This window comes from Larimichthys crocea, chromosome XII, assembly GCF_000972845.2.
Source record: "Larimichthys crocea isolate SSNF chromosome XII, L_crocea_2.0, whole genome shotgun sequence".
Taxonomy (NCBI): domain Eukaryota; kingdom Metazoa; phylum Chordata; class Actinopteri; family Sciaenidae; genus Larimichthys; species Larimichthys crocea.
The window spans coordinates 2,472,548-2,487,437 of record NC_040022.1 but is presented as its reverse complement, the minus strand read 5'-3'; the positions used below and the strand labels follow the sequence as shown (position 1 = coordinate 2,487,437).

The window sequence follows — 14,890 nt, the reverse complement described above, 5'->3', positions numbered from 1 at the left end:
ACAAAGCCAGAACAGAATGAGAAATAATGACAAAAAAATAGAGGAGACTGAAAAGACATTGTCAAAGGACAAATTACAACTTGGGAACAAATGCTCCTGCAGGACCTCCTGGGATTTATATGCACAACTGAGAAGTCAGTTTTAAAGCGATTTAAAGTCATCCCTGAACCAGTCATACTCGACTTATTGCTGTGGCATTTGAAGAAGTTTTTAAATAGACTGTAAAGAGGAGATTTCTGTCAGTGGAGTGCAGGGTGAATCATCATAATCTAGTTAGAAATGTGTCAGACGTGTCATACATTTTGTCTTTTTGTCCCCTTTTGGAATAAAAATGTTAATCCCAGTTTGATAACACTCTCTGTATGCAAAAAATGTGCTTTAATTATCTAAAAAAAAAGTTGCTGTTTAACATGCATTTCAATGATTTCATCCTCCTCCTCCTCCTCCTCCCTTCCTCCCTCCTCCTCCTCCTCTTCTCGCTCTCCTCATCCATCCATCCACGCTTCCTTTCCTTTCCCTCTGCTGCTGGATTAGGAGCGCACACAGGACGGGCTTCCCTTCTGTCTGATGGAGACGGGTTGAGGAGGAGGAGGAGGAGGAGGAAGAAGAGGAGGAGGAGGAGGAGGAGGAGGAGAGACCAGGTCCCAGCCGACCGACAGAGACCACTCCGAGGACCCTGCAGGAAAGAAGGACTCCCGCTCCCGCTGCTGTTGGAGGGGAGCGGACGCCAAACAAGGGGGAGACACTGGAGGTAAAGGGGCCGTTAATAACCTGTTGTTTGTGTGTTTGTTTTTTTATCTGAGGGGAGAAGGAGCGATGGTCGCGGGCGTTTCAGACAAAAACAAGGTTGGATGTAAAAGCGACATAAAAAAAATAAAAAAAACCTTGTTGGACTTTAGGATCGTTTGAATTATGATTTTAGAGAAGAAGAAGAACTGAGAGAGCATCGTGAATCCTGCTCTGAGCCGTCGTGTGTTTTTTGTTTTTTTTCCTTTAATTAATCACATTTGTATTGCCTGTGTAGAAGCACGTGAGCTTAATTGATTTGGGGATCAACGCAAAGATTTATTTCCCAGCATGAGGTGTGAAATCAAGTGTTTTTGTTTTTTCCTCACTCCTGATGTCCATTTTATTCTTACATAAGTAAACAATAGAAGCTGCAGCGTGATACAGGACTGCAATTCAATTATGGTTTGCTGGCTGGAGCCTTTTAATTTAAAGGAGGAGGGGCTGAGAGCGCCACCTCAAGTCTGGAGACGGAACCTGCAGTGATTAGATTTTTAAAAAAACAACCACACAACCTCTGAAAAGCTTTTTTTCTATTCAAAAGCGTGTGTCTTATTTAATCACCTGTTTCTCTGCTTCCACTCGAGCACGAGCCCACATGTACAGAGTTGATAACCTTCTTACATCAGCTTGCCAGACAGCCGCAGGTTTAAAGGATCTCGCTTCAGTTTTGTAGGTGAAGAGCTGATATGTAAGCTCGCGGGTCATCAGGGGCCACATGGATTTGTTTTGCATGTGTGGTGACAGAGCTCTGTGTAACCACCCAGGTTTACACAATGAGCTTTTCTTTGTGTGTTTGCGTATGGACCAGTGTCGCTACCCTTTCATATTGATCTAGTCTGGAACAATAACAGTTTCCTCGACGGTTCCCTGTAGACTGGAGTTAATGAAAGAGCCTCAGCTGCTGTGATGAAAGAAAGAGGACTATAACACTTTACAGTCAGGGCATGTACTTAAGTAATGCTTAACTAAAGGATGACTCATGATTTAAAGAGTTAATTAATGCAGGACGTATCTTTTATTCTTGTTATGTAAATGCCTGCATCTCACGAACTCTTTGATTTGCTTCTACGCATTAAATCATGCATGCAAGTCATGCATTAGTTAAACATTACTTAAAGGTCCACTGTGTCAGATTTAGGGGACTCTATATGTCATCCGACATGAATAGATATAAAGGCAGCAAGCATCTGGAGCTACATGGAGCCGCCGCCCTGTGGTCGCCCACCTGCAGGGATAGGTAAAGTGGTCAGATGTTTCACATGCCGAGTGTTTCTCTGATGCTTGGCATCGTAGACTGGTCCTAGGGATATGAAACATCCCCTTGCTTGTGTGGAAGGAACAGGAGCTGGTGAGGGAGGTGGAGCGTTACCAAGTCGGGGCTTGAAATAGAGCCCTGGAGAGATGCTGGACTCTCCCCTTATTCCTGAGTTGCCCAGGGTAGGTGTGGAGATACTCCAAGTTCCTGGCTGAGTGCTACTGTGTTGTTGTGGTGAACTGAAAACGTCTGGTGGAGCGCCTGTCTATGGGGTCTTGGAGACATCAAATCAGCCTTCACTGTTGAGGTGGCTCATAGGAGCTGTGGTCAGAAGGTGATCGGTGCCTGTCGTGGCAGAAACTTTTGAAGAACCCACTTGTGGACACCAGCAGCAAGCTGAAGAAGGAGGCCTTAATCGTTTGGTTTGCCAAGGGGTCACTTGAGGCAGCAGACATGTACCAGGAAGACTAAAAGGCCTGCAGCCGTTGAAAATGACTTTCAGTTAGCCTCAAGGAAGGTCTGATACACCGTGCAATGATCCAGGAAAGGAAAACAGGATTTGGCTCAGGCTGTGTTCAGCCAGCGGGGAGGACTGCTGACTTGGACAGGGGATATTGTGGAGTGGTGGTAAGAGCACTTTGAGGAGCTTCCAAACCCAGTAAATAAGTCCTCTGTAGAGGAGACGGTTCAGACTCAGGGGAAGCCTCGCCCATATCTCTGCCAAATGTCGCAAAGGTAGTCCAGAAGCTTGTTGGCATGGTTCCCTCCTTGGCATGGTTATCTGCCAGAAAATGGTGGAAGAGAGAAGTTCAAGTATCTCGGGGTCTTGTTAAGGAGTGACAGGGAAATGGAGCATGAGATGGACGGGTGGATTAGTGCAGCATTAGCAATAATGTGGACTGTTGTGGGAAGGAGGCAAAGCTCTAAGGTTTAAGGTCATGAGCTTTGCGTAGTGACCAAAAGAATGACGCCTGAAATGAGTTTCCTCCAAAGGGTGGCTGGGCTCAGATAAGGTTAGGAGCTCAGACACCTGGAGGGAGCCACTGAGGTGGTTCAGATTAGGATGCCTCCTTCCTTTGGAGGTGGACTGGTGCTTCCCAACTGGGAGGAGACCCTGGGACAGAACCAGAACTTGTTGGAGGGACTTTATATCCCATCTAGCCTGGGAACGCCTCGGGATCTCCCAGGAGGAGCTGGAATGCTTTGCTGGGTAGAGGGACGTCTGGAACGCCCTGCACAGGCTTGCTGATATTTTGCTTTTTCGTTGGGTAACCTTCACTTTGAACGCCCCAAAATTAAATAGCTAATTAAGAAGCCGTTATGTCAGCTAATTTATTTAGAATGACTTTGTTGTTTACTGTTCTGGCTCATTATCCTTATTCTGTATATATTACAGTTAATTAACTATTGATTCATCTATCTATCTCCTCACATTTGAGAGGCTCAAACCAGTAAAGGTTTGGTATTGTTGGCTTCACTGATCATCAAAATTGGGATTGATTAACTTTTGTGTCTGGTGGTTAATTGATCACCCGGTCTCATCTCTCCGTCATTGTACAGCGATGTATATTTCAGCGCCTGCTCATCGAATGCAGAGCTGCGTTTTCTCTCACCTTGTCTCTCACTCAGTTGTGCATCTTTGTCACTTTGTTGCTCTCATTTAATATGCCTCTCACACACAAACGCTCACACGGAAAGCTGCGTTTCTTCGGCTGTCTAACCTTGACTCTTGTGACAGATTGTTTGTTTGTTTTTTATTCCATCTCTGTTCATCTTTTACATTTTAATCATGCTTCTGCCTCTGTCTTCCCCCTGCAGACCCTCCATCATCTGAAGGTCTCCTGTCTCTTCCAGTGTGTGTCGTGGTGATTGTGTTTAACATGCACGCTCCTAAGAGTGTGTAGCTTGTAGTGTCGAGGAGTGTTTAGTGTGTGTGTGCGTGTGTTTGGGTTTGTGTATATTCAAGCGCTGAGATGGGCTCAGTGGGAGCGGAGCGCCGCAGGCCCACGCCGGTCCAAACGCCCGAAGAGAGGGATGTGTGGAGGGATGGAGGAAGAGCTTTATGGAGGGATGGAGGGAGGGAGGGCTGGAGAGAGGGAAGAGAGAGCAGCGTGGTGCAGAGCTACAGCTTCGACTCGTACCAGCTGGAGGAGGAGGAGATCAGTAAAGACGCCCCCGAGCGAGGAGTGCTGGCTCTGTCCGAACCTGGTGAGGGAGTTTTTATTCTCACTATCTGTGTGTGTGTCTGATTTTTATAAATAGATAAACAAGAAACGGAAAGGAGGAAAGAGACAAATGTGTCAACAACAACAGTTCATCAAAGTGAAAAAAGAAGACCACAGGAATATCCATCTCCTGCGAAACACACAAAGTGCGCTTGATAGATTAGTGATCAGTTCACTGCTTTCCAATCAGCTGTGCTGAGAGTTGTTTTGACTTTAATCACCAAAAAATACATTTCAGTTTTATTTCTGCAGTGGTACTGATTATTAATGTTTTGATTGGTGTAGTATATATTATCAGTTATCACCAGCAAGCCCTACTCTACTTGCATGACGAACAGTGCCGGAGCTTCGATTGGATTTTCAGTTCAATTTTTACTGTTCAAAATAAGAGGAAGTTCCCTTGTGTAGATGTGCGCTGAATGCCGAGTGTTGATAAGGAACAGACGGCTACCGAATACATAACGTGATACCTAAACAAAGCTGTGTGTGCTCGTCGGGAAAAAAAAGGATGAAAAAACATCTTGTGGTTGACAGCCTGTCTCCTAGCAACACCCACGCCACGTCAGCCGCTGCCATCGGAAACACCCGCCCCGAGGCTTGAAGACATCATTTCCTCAAACGCATCCACAAACAGTTTGATCTCATTCATATAGAAGATAAACAGGAGCTGCAGCATCATTAGAGTTTATACTTTTAGTTTTACTTTAAAAACATTCCTGGAACAAACATCAACGTTCGCATATTATTATTATTTTTTTACATTTTTTGCAGAAGATGGCAGAGAAGGAATAAAAACACAGAGCGAGAACGAGGGACGTGTATGTATAAAAACATGAGTCAAGCCTGTTAACAGAAAATTGCTGTGTTGCCTGGTTACACAGGTTGCACAAAGGGCACGTTAATCAGATCACAAGTGACCAAGGATGCACAGCGAGGGCCCTAGATTGTCAGAAGCCCTCCCAGTCTCTCCATCCTTTGTCTCTGCCTCTCTTTGTCCTGTAGCTGTCAGACTCCATATCTCAATGTACAGAAAATAGAATAGGAGTATCTCCGCAGAGACCGAGTCTGCCTTTTCCCTTAAAGACAGAAAAAGAAGAGAGCTGTGGAAAGTCAGACTGAATTAATCCGTACAGCCCTGTAGCTACAATACAATCTAATAATAAGGGACTGAACACACGATTAGAGGATGAAAGAGGGTCATAGAGAGGGAGGATGGTGTCAGGAGAGCGTCTTCTCTCATCCTAAATATACATTTTAGTCTAGCTTTCCCTTTCATTATAGTTATTAGGTATGTCATGAGTGGGAAATTAACTACAGAGACCAAAACTGTTGTAAACATGTTTATTTCTGCTGTGACATTTTAACATGGGGACTTATGGAGGCTGACTCACTTCTGGAGCCAGCCTCAAGTAGCTGCAGTTTTTTGGCACCTCGGTGTTGGCTTCACTTCACAGCCACGGAGGTTTCCGCTTGGTGTGAAGATAGATTTTCTTTTCTGGTGCTAAATGTGTCTCATTAGAGTGTTTTAGGTTTAATTTGTGAGCTAATTTACTGAGGAAAAGCATTTTCTCATCCTCCTGTAAAGACACACCAGAAAAGACAACGTTCACTTGCACCATCTTCCATAAAGATGCACTTTGTCACATCCAGAGGACGAGAGTGTTTGTTAAAGAAACATTAGAAGGTCCATTAACCATTAAAAATGGTTAAAATTGGGTCAGCTCAGTCTTACCTGTCTCTTATTTCGACAAGATGTGAGGAGGTGTTACAGTTTCAAGTTAAGAGCAGGGTTCAAAGAAAAAGAGATATAACTCCACTCTCGTCACAACCCAAATAACTTGAACACAGTCCCTAAACATGAATGTCTGAAAATAAAAAAAATCCACCATAAAACACCTCCATACTGCCAGTTTCTGCACTGAAACGTCAGTCACACAGTGCTGGCGGTGCTGCACTGTCTTCATCGGATTTTTCAGTTAATGAGGTTTGAGTTTCTGTGGGCGGTGATGTATCTTTCTGTCTGTGCAGCCACGGTGATGTTCAGTGTTTGTGCTTAACTTCACAGTTTGCTTTTACTCGGAACAAATCCGAAACACCTTCACTTCCTTTCACTAATGCCAGAAACAACAAACCCACAAGGACGGGATCTGTGTGTCGTTTATGCATTGCCACTGCTCGTGTGGTTATTAAAATGCAAGAAAATTAATATTAAAATCATTTATCATTGCTGTTACCATGAAAATATAAATGTTTTCGTTCGGAGCTGTTAATGCGAGGCTCACAGGATTAGCAGAGGATTATGAACAGTTGTATAAAGAAGCCGAATCCGCCGCAGAGCACAAAAGTAGCTGAAACTACGATCAGCAGTTCCTCTGATCAATTTACCACCAACAGCCCAGGAACAAAGTCCTCGGCTGCATTAGCTGCTCCGTCAGTGGAGCAGAGGCGTCGCTGCTGCTGATACAGTTTCATTCATCCTGATTGGCCTTAATGAAGATCGAGTGCGTTGCTTCAGACCTAATTCAGACGTGCGACTTCATACTCCTTAAAAATCCTCTAACCCTTCACTCCCTCCTTCCCCGCTCAGACTTTGAAGAGCCGATCCCTGACGACCGTTACCATGGCATCTACTTTGCAATGTTATTGGCCGGGGTGGGCTTCCTGCTTCCTTACAACAGTTTCATCACTGATGTGGACTACCTGCACGACAAGTTTAAAGGTATGAATATGCATGAATAAACCCAGAGTGCACGTCCATCTCCAGCTCCCATGAGTCATGTGTGTGTGTGTGTGTGTTTCAGGGACGTCCATTGTGTTCGACATGAGTCTGACGTACATCCTCGTGGCTCTGCTGGCCGTCATCCTCAACAACGTGCTGGTGGAGAGACTCAGCATGCACACCAGGATCACTGTGGGTAAGTGAAATATCTCTGGTTATGGGAACTTCTGCTGGAACTTATTTATTAACGAACCTCTGGGAACCTCGAGGCTTATCAGAGGAGCAAAAAATGGAAAGACAGTTTAAAGAGATTTAAAAATCCACTCTGTCGTGATTCTCCTGTGGTTCTTATTCCTAAAATGTTTCAAACAAACTTCGCCAAAGATCTTGAATCCACGAGGGCCTGTCTTTGCAGAGTGCGCGCATTTCTTTTCTGTTTTCTACAAGCTCATCTTCAGTTTTGTTTTCAGCTTTCAAAACATTTTTAAGAGTGCACATTCAGGCAGATTTATGGGACACAACATTCAAACATAGCCCACTCACTCATTAAAAAGCTGTTTTCTAGAGTTACTACACGTCTTAGCTGTGTAAATAATTCTCAGTAAGACGCTGCGATGTGTTGGAGACTAACATAAAAAATATTAAAGTTGTTTATCCTCTTTGAAAATGTATGAACCTCGAGGAAAAGTTTGATATCTCCACACATATATACGGCACGTGAAGAGACGGTGGTACCATCGTCGTATAGTTCCGCATGCACCCTTGAAGAAATGTCTTTTGAAGTGTGTTGTCTGCTCGAGAGCTTGTCTCTGGAGTTATAAACTTCAGATGAAAGATTTTTTTTGCATGTCTGGCCGGTCGAATATGTGCTGAGTCATGTCTCCCTGTCTCTGCAGGTTACATCTTAGCTCTCGGGCCGCTGGTCTTCGTCAGTGTGTTTGATGTGTGGCTGGCAAAGTTCACCACCAGGCAGGCTTACATCGTCAACCTCGTGTCAGTGGGAGTGGTGGCCTTTGGATGTACAGGTACTACTAATAATAATAACTCTATCTAGACGTGACATGTCTGTATATTAACTGTAATGCTTAGCTCAACATGAAAATGAGCAAAATGTACACATTATATCTCAATATTAGGAGGAAATTTCAATATGCAGTCTTTGTTAGTTGCTTGTAGGTGTTTTACCTTCAGACAGAGCCCAGAGAAGGAGATTGTAGATTTGTGAAGATCAGATGTGAAAGTTTCGTCTTCACCTCCCAAACAGAAAAATTATTGACCCATCCAAATCAAGAATATATATATTACTACTACAAATATAACTCTCTGTACTGAAGTGTAAGGGGAGGGATTCTCCACATGATATGTGTTTGTTTGTATATGTTTAGTGATGACAAGTGACCAAATCTTGCAGTCCGTTCATGTATCTTTCTTCATATTGTGGCATTAGCCATCTGCGGCACAGATGACGTACAGACAGATGACTGAGTAGAGCAGCGTTCACCGGCTTTCCTGGCGTATGAGACCTCGGGGGCCTCTCTTACTTCTGACTGAAAACTATGAATATTTGATTATATCATATTTGATTGTCACACTGCTGTTAAGTTTTAAAATATTACTGCAGGTTCTCTGTTAAACTACTACACCTTCAAAGTGTAAACAGAATATACCGGTGATGTTGAACGTCATAGCAGCATCACAACCATTCATTTGATTAATGGAGAGATTCCTGCAGTGAATATAGATAAATGTAAGTATAGATTATATAAGATTGAGATCTATAGATATAAAACAGTACAAAAGGTTTATCTATTGTGGCTCGGACTGAATTTCACCACATTTTTTCGATCATGATATTCTGTCCTCTTTCTGTATGCATGCGGATAACGTGAAATTTTGGTGCTCGTGGTGTTAAATATCAGTCAGATCTGTCAAATGAACGAGCAGCAGTGTCAGGACAAACACGGCAGAAGCTTCAGACCTCAGCTGCTGCTAATGACTTGCAAACACCGAGCCAGTTTCCTTGTTGTTACTGCGAGCGTGAACGCGGCGCCTGTCAGCCGGTACTAGAAAGAGTTTAATTAGTCGGAGGTCCGGAGGTCAGAGCGGCTTCTCTCGAGTGGCGTGTTCAGGAGGTTCAGGAAGTTGTGCCTCTAAATAAATTGTGTTGTTACAGTGTTGACTGTTAGGCGCTGATAACCACTTCCTCATCCTTCCCCAGTGCAGCAGTCCAGTTTCTATGGTTACATGGGGATGCTGCCCAAGAGGTACACACAGGGGGTGATGACTGGAGAGAGTAAGTACGAACACTCAGCACATCCCTGATTTCATCCTCATCTCCCACCTTTGCTTATTCTTACATCCTCCTCCGTTCACATCCAGGTACAGCGGGGGTGATCATCTCGCTGTCCCGCATCTTCACCAAGCTGCTGATCCCCGACGAGAGGAGGAACACGCTCATCTTCTTCCTCGTCTCCATCAGCATGGAGATGCTCTGCTTCCTGCTTCACCTGCTGGTCCGTCGCTCTCGATTCGTCCGCTACTACACCAGCCACTCGCAGGGCAAAGGTCCCGGCAAATGTCAGGACCCGCGTGACAACGGGACCGGATACCGGGTTCACCATGACGTCACTGCAGAGGAAGTAAGATTTGTAAGTTTGTTGACAGTTTCTTGACTATACGGTGTGTACATGTGTGTGTGGTGTCCACAAGAAGCCCAGCTCGGCGTCTAAAAGTCAGTCCCAGATTTACTCTTGTCCGGCTTCTTGCTTGCTCACTCTCTCCTTTTCTCTTCTTAACTCCCTCTGTCAACGTCCTCTTCTGTCTTTTTGCCTCTGTCATTATGTCCATAGAGGCTGCTGAGCCCAGTTACGTTACGTGCTTGCTTAGCTCCTGTTCTGGCACAACACTGGCTACAAACACTGACACTCCCCCGGTGCTCTGAGCTCACAGTCCAGCTAACATACTGAGCTAACAGCAGCTGCAGTTGGCAGCGGTTTACTTCACTGTCCATAAGACTTTGGGGAAACGCTTCTGTGCTGCAGTTGTTGATTTCAGTTTCACAGAGTGTGCACACAGTGAATGAGTGTGCATTTTAAAATGCAGAATCATTTGTTGAAGCTACGGACTGTTTTTTGGCTACCGCTCAGAAGGAGAAATATTGAGATGGAGAAAGAGAAAAATGAAGGGATAGAGAGCGGGGCTGGTGGTGTGCGGGGGGAAAGATGGAGACAGATGGAGTTTTAAAGAGGAAGGGGGAGGTTGCGGCCTCCTGCGAACAGAGAGAAGATGAGAGTCACGACACTGAGAGGGAGAAAACTGTTGGGGCAAAGAGGTGAGACAGACGGGGTGAGACAGCAGAGAGCGGCAGCCAGCCGGGGGGGGGAGTGAAGAGCGAGAGATGATCACGAAAAAACAACAAAGAGCAAAAAAGAGGAGAGGAGGTCCTGACAGCGAGGGAAGGTGTGTGTGTGTGTGTGTGTGTGTGTGTGTGTGTGTGTGTGCGTGTGTGTGTGTGTGTGTGCGTGTGCGTGTGTGTGTGTGTGTGTGTGTGTGTGTGTGAGTTTGAGCCTTCAAAGGACCACACTTCACCTCAGGCTGTCATCTCGCCATGTGTGTGCGTCTGCACACCATTACGCCGAAGACAAGTGTGTGAGTGTGGGGGACGTCCCCCTGTGTTTTACAGTGTGTATGTGCATGTGTGCATGTGTATATGTGTGTGTGTGTCTGTGTGTGTGTGTGTGTGTGTGTGTGTGTGTGCGTGTGTGTGAGAGTCTAGGGGCTGATTCAGGCAGCTCTTTGTTCTGGTTGCCAGGGGAAACCAAGGCAGCGCTCTATATTACGAGATAATCAAGAAGAGTAGTGCCTTCTGGCCCACAAGTCCCTCTAATCAACTAATGGATTGGTGTGTGTGTGTGTGTGCTTGAATGTGTGCGTGCGTGCGTGTGTGTGTGTGTGTGCTTGAGTGCATAATTGATGGTGCGTACCTGTGTGTCTGCGTGATGTGCATATGAACAAGTGTGTGTGTTTGGAAAGAATACATTTGCATTACTGTAGGAGGAAGTGTGTGTGTGTGTGTGTGTGTGTGTGTGTGTGTGTGTGTGTGTGTGTGTGTGTGCCGAGTCTCTCCAACATCATGACGTCAACCTGCAGCCACTCTCAGCCATCTTTAATAACCGCAGCCATAAAAAGCTGATGTCATGCAGCCAGGAAGCTTGAAATGATTAAAAAGTTAAAACCAGTGAAAAGAATCTGATTATTTACAGCGTGACAGGAACTTCTAGTGTTTTCTTAATTAACTGTTAACGTCCTTCAAAAAGCCTTGAAAATACTTATGATCAAAAACGAGAAACTTTGCCAACAGCCAAACATCAACAAGGTCGACAACAACAACAGCAGCAGCTAATATTACTGACTATTACAGCAGTCAGCCCAGCGTCTGTCTTTCAGCCTTTTATTCTTCTAATTAGCTTCCTCCATCAACGTCCTCTTTGGTCTTTTCTGCTCTGTCATTATGTCCATAGAGGCTGCTGAGCCCAATTACATTGCTCAGCTCCTGTTCTGGCACGACACCGGCTCTGCTCCCTGTCAACATTCGCCTGATAAACCTCTTCCTCTTCTTCTTCTTCTTCTTCTTCTTCTTCTTCTTCTTCTTCCTTGTGGTCCAAACATTAACACTCCCTTGCTGCAGTCCGTGCAGCCCGGCTAACAAACTGAACTAACGTTACCTAACAGCAGCTACAGCTGGCAGCAGTTTACTTCACTGTCCATCAGGAAACTCTGTAAATCACAGAGAGTTGAGGCGGAGGACATCAGCAAACATCTTCTCTATAAAATATGATCCAGTTTCATGGTAGAAAAGTTACGAACTGTCTCTCTGTCTGCATCTCTTCAGGGAAATGGTGGGACAGGACCGTCCCCTACAGAGGAAGGCGTTGAAGACATTGTGGGTGGGACGTATGTGAGATTCGACGCCCCCAAAGCGAAGATAAGGAAGAGCTGGCCCGGCGTCCGCGGTACTCTCTGCTCAATTACCCTCTGACCAACAGATTTAAGATTTAAACACATCCCCTGATGATTAGAGGAGGAGCGGATGTTCTCAGTGAATTAACTCGCTCCTGTGTGTGTGTCTTCTCCAACCAGACATGATCTTACATCGTTACGTGGTGTCCCGTGTGATCTGGGCGTACATGCTGTCTATAGCAGTGACCTACAGCATCACCCTGTGTCTGTTCCCCGGGCTGGAGTCAGAGATACGAAACCCCACCTTAGGCGAGTGGCTCCCCATCCTCATCATGGCCACGTTCAACATGTCGGACTTTGTTGGGAAGGTAAGGCGCACATATTTTAAACTCTTAAAGCAGAATAAAAAGCGTGTATGTATAAATATCTGCCTCTAGTTTCCTATTATTGTTTAATGTAGGTGCTACTTGTAGTAAAAGTCACATATAAAATCTAACCTTTAGGCACTAATAAAACAGTTTAAGTTGATATTTTCACAGTTAGTAGAGCTCCTAAAGGTCCAGATATTTCCCGCAGGAGTTGGTAGAGACCAAAAACAGAGATAAAAGTGAGTAAATACTGGACTTACATTCATCAGGTGGTGAAGACGTGTGTAAAAACTCTTTGCTGACACGTTTATTCTCTTTCAGGCTGATAAAATGTCAGCGTTGTGCTCACAGCTTGTTTCCGCTGCCCCCAAGTGGCAAAAGAATTGCAGATTTAAGATATGAAGGACATGAAGCACTGCCTTTATCTTTGACTTATAATCAGTTGTAGCGCTTTTTCTGAGGTTTATCTGTAAATAAATACAGCTAGATGTTTCTGGTACTCCACCTCACAACCTCCACTAAGAAGGAAGATGAAGCTTGTATGTTGTCTGAGAGGACGTCTATAAATCCTGACTGGCTACTGCTCAAACGGCTTAAACGCTGTGAGCGCACTGTAATTACCGGAGACGACTCAGATGAACATTTTAACATTTTAATTGGATTAGCTGGATTTTGGCAGTTTGACAGTAAGAGGACACCGTTTAGACGTCCCTCTGGTGAGTTAATCAAATTGTAAAAAGTGAAGTGGACATGCCCCCTCCGCCCAATCCTCAGTGGGAATTATACCCTTTCATTCACATGTAAACACACTTTATCAACTCAGCATCCATAGCTGTTAACTGGAAGCTCGTCTTTTATGTTGGTAGTTCCTGGCAATCCCAGAAAATACAGAAATGACCTCCTTTAATTTAACATTTCCTGAGATTCTTGGATTTAATTGTACGGCAGGCTCCCCGGCGAGAGACACAGTCTACTTCACAGCGGTGTCGACCTTGTGAAAATGTTAAAGGAGTCGCTCCATTTCTGAGAGTTGGTTTATTTTTGGATAATTGCAGTTAGCTCAAAGGTTTTATCTGAATATTCAAGACTGAAAGTCTTATCTGGTGCCCTGAAGTCATAATTTTGACTTTGAAAGGAAAGAAAGTTGGTTGTTCTGATTTCAGGCTTTGAGTTTGTTTGCAAGGCAAATGTAGCATTTTGTTGAGATGAGGTGGGGAAAAAAAAGGATAAGAAGAGAAATTAAATAGAAAACGGGGACAGGAAATTAAGGTAGCTTAGAGGTGAAACGATAACAATGAGTAAGAAATGGAGTGGAAAAATGTATTCTGACTCATTGTTGTGCTCTGCCGTAAGCAGCCAGCAGAGCGACAGCCTCGAGAATGACTGAGTCTAATCTTCAGAAAAGTGCAAGTTCACATTTCATTTGAACTTCTCCGACGGAGCAGAAGAGGATTTAACCTCCCCCGGCTCTGTCCTCAGATCCTGGCTGCGCTGCCGTACGACTGGTCCGGAGGCCGCCTGCTCTTCTTCTCCTGCCTGAGGATCGTCTTCATCCCTCTGTTCGTCATGTGCGTGTACCCGGCCAGCGCCCCCACCCTGTCCCACCCCGCCTGGCCCTGCCTCTTCTCCCTCCTCATGGGCGTCACTAACGGGTACTTCGGGTCCGTGCCGATGATCCAGGCTGCTGGTAAAGTGCCGCCTGAACAGAGAGAGCTAGCAGGTGAGAGTTATTTAATAGAAAAATAACTGTATGTAGAGGAGGTGGTAGAGGTTCACTCTGGATAAGCTTCTGTATTTGTGTCTCTCTACAGGAAACACCATGACAGTCTCCTATATGACCGGCTTGATGGTGGGCTCGGCTGTGGCGTACGCAGCCTACAGCTTCACCGCTCCGGCATCAGGAGCGCGTTTCTCCACACTCAACATACACACATCTGCCAACGCTACCGGGTATTGAATGTCCACACACAGTCAAAACACACACACACACACACACGTACATGTACACACACCTGCAGCCATTTCAACACGATATCCTGGTCGGGAGAAGCAGCGAACTGATGGACTGGAGTCCAGCTGAGCAAAGTTTTATGTTTATACTCTGAGACTGAATCATGCTTCGCAGAATATGAGACAAAAAAAGGGATTCAGTATGTTAAACACGAGAAAAGAAAAAAAAAAGCCTCAAACGTCTCGGCTCTGCTGCGATGAACTTTTCCCTGGAGGGCGGCAGAAGCCCCCCGAGAGTCTCACAGTGAAATTAACGTCTGCATGTGTGTGTGCGAACAGATCGGCTGACATTTGTACCGTGTAAAGTCAAGTGATGTTCAGCTGCAGGGGGATTAAAGAGACCTTATGTCATAGGTCACATCTGTTACATTTGTTGGTATTCAGAGTAGAGAGATGATGTCTTTCTGGACCAGCTGCTTCAGCTGTTTCCTCATTATTATCTCCTCCCATGAAAATACGACTGAGGAGGTGATTTGATTTCAGGTAAATGTTATTGAAAACCTCTGACTGTGCCATTTTACAAAAAACACAAAAACTAGGGAGTTGACAACTTTCGTAACATCAA

At 45.0% G+C, this 14,890-nt stretch overlaps 1 protein-coding gene across 2 annotated transcripts; it reads left to right on the top strand.

Annotated features, from left to right (window-relative positions):
* Positions 1–496: 496 nt before the first annotated feature.
* On the top strand, positions 497–14,890 carry slc29a4a (solute carrier family 29 member 4a). Of its 2 annotated transcripts, none has more exons than XM_019265072.2 (11): positions 497–751; positions 3,863–4,252; positions 6,857–6,988; positions 7,071–7,184; positions 7,885–8,013; positions 9,207–9,281; positions 9,368–9,627; positions 11,880–12,000; positions 12,128–12,315; positions 13,795–14,035; positions 14,127–14,890. In XM_019265072.2, exons 2-11 carry the CDS (start codon positions 4,018–4,020, stop codon positions 14,270–14,272), a joined length of 1,641 nt encoding a protein of 546 aa, XP_019120617.1. In that variant the 5' UTR covers positions 497–751; positions 3,863–4,017; the 3' UTR covers positions 14,273–14,890. The 2 variants fall into 2 exon arrangements, with proteins under 2 accessions (XP_019120617.1, XP_019120616.1); XM_019265071.2 differs by having other exon boundaries at positions 498–751; positions 9,368–9,636.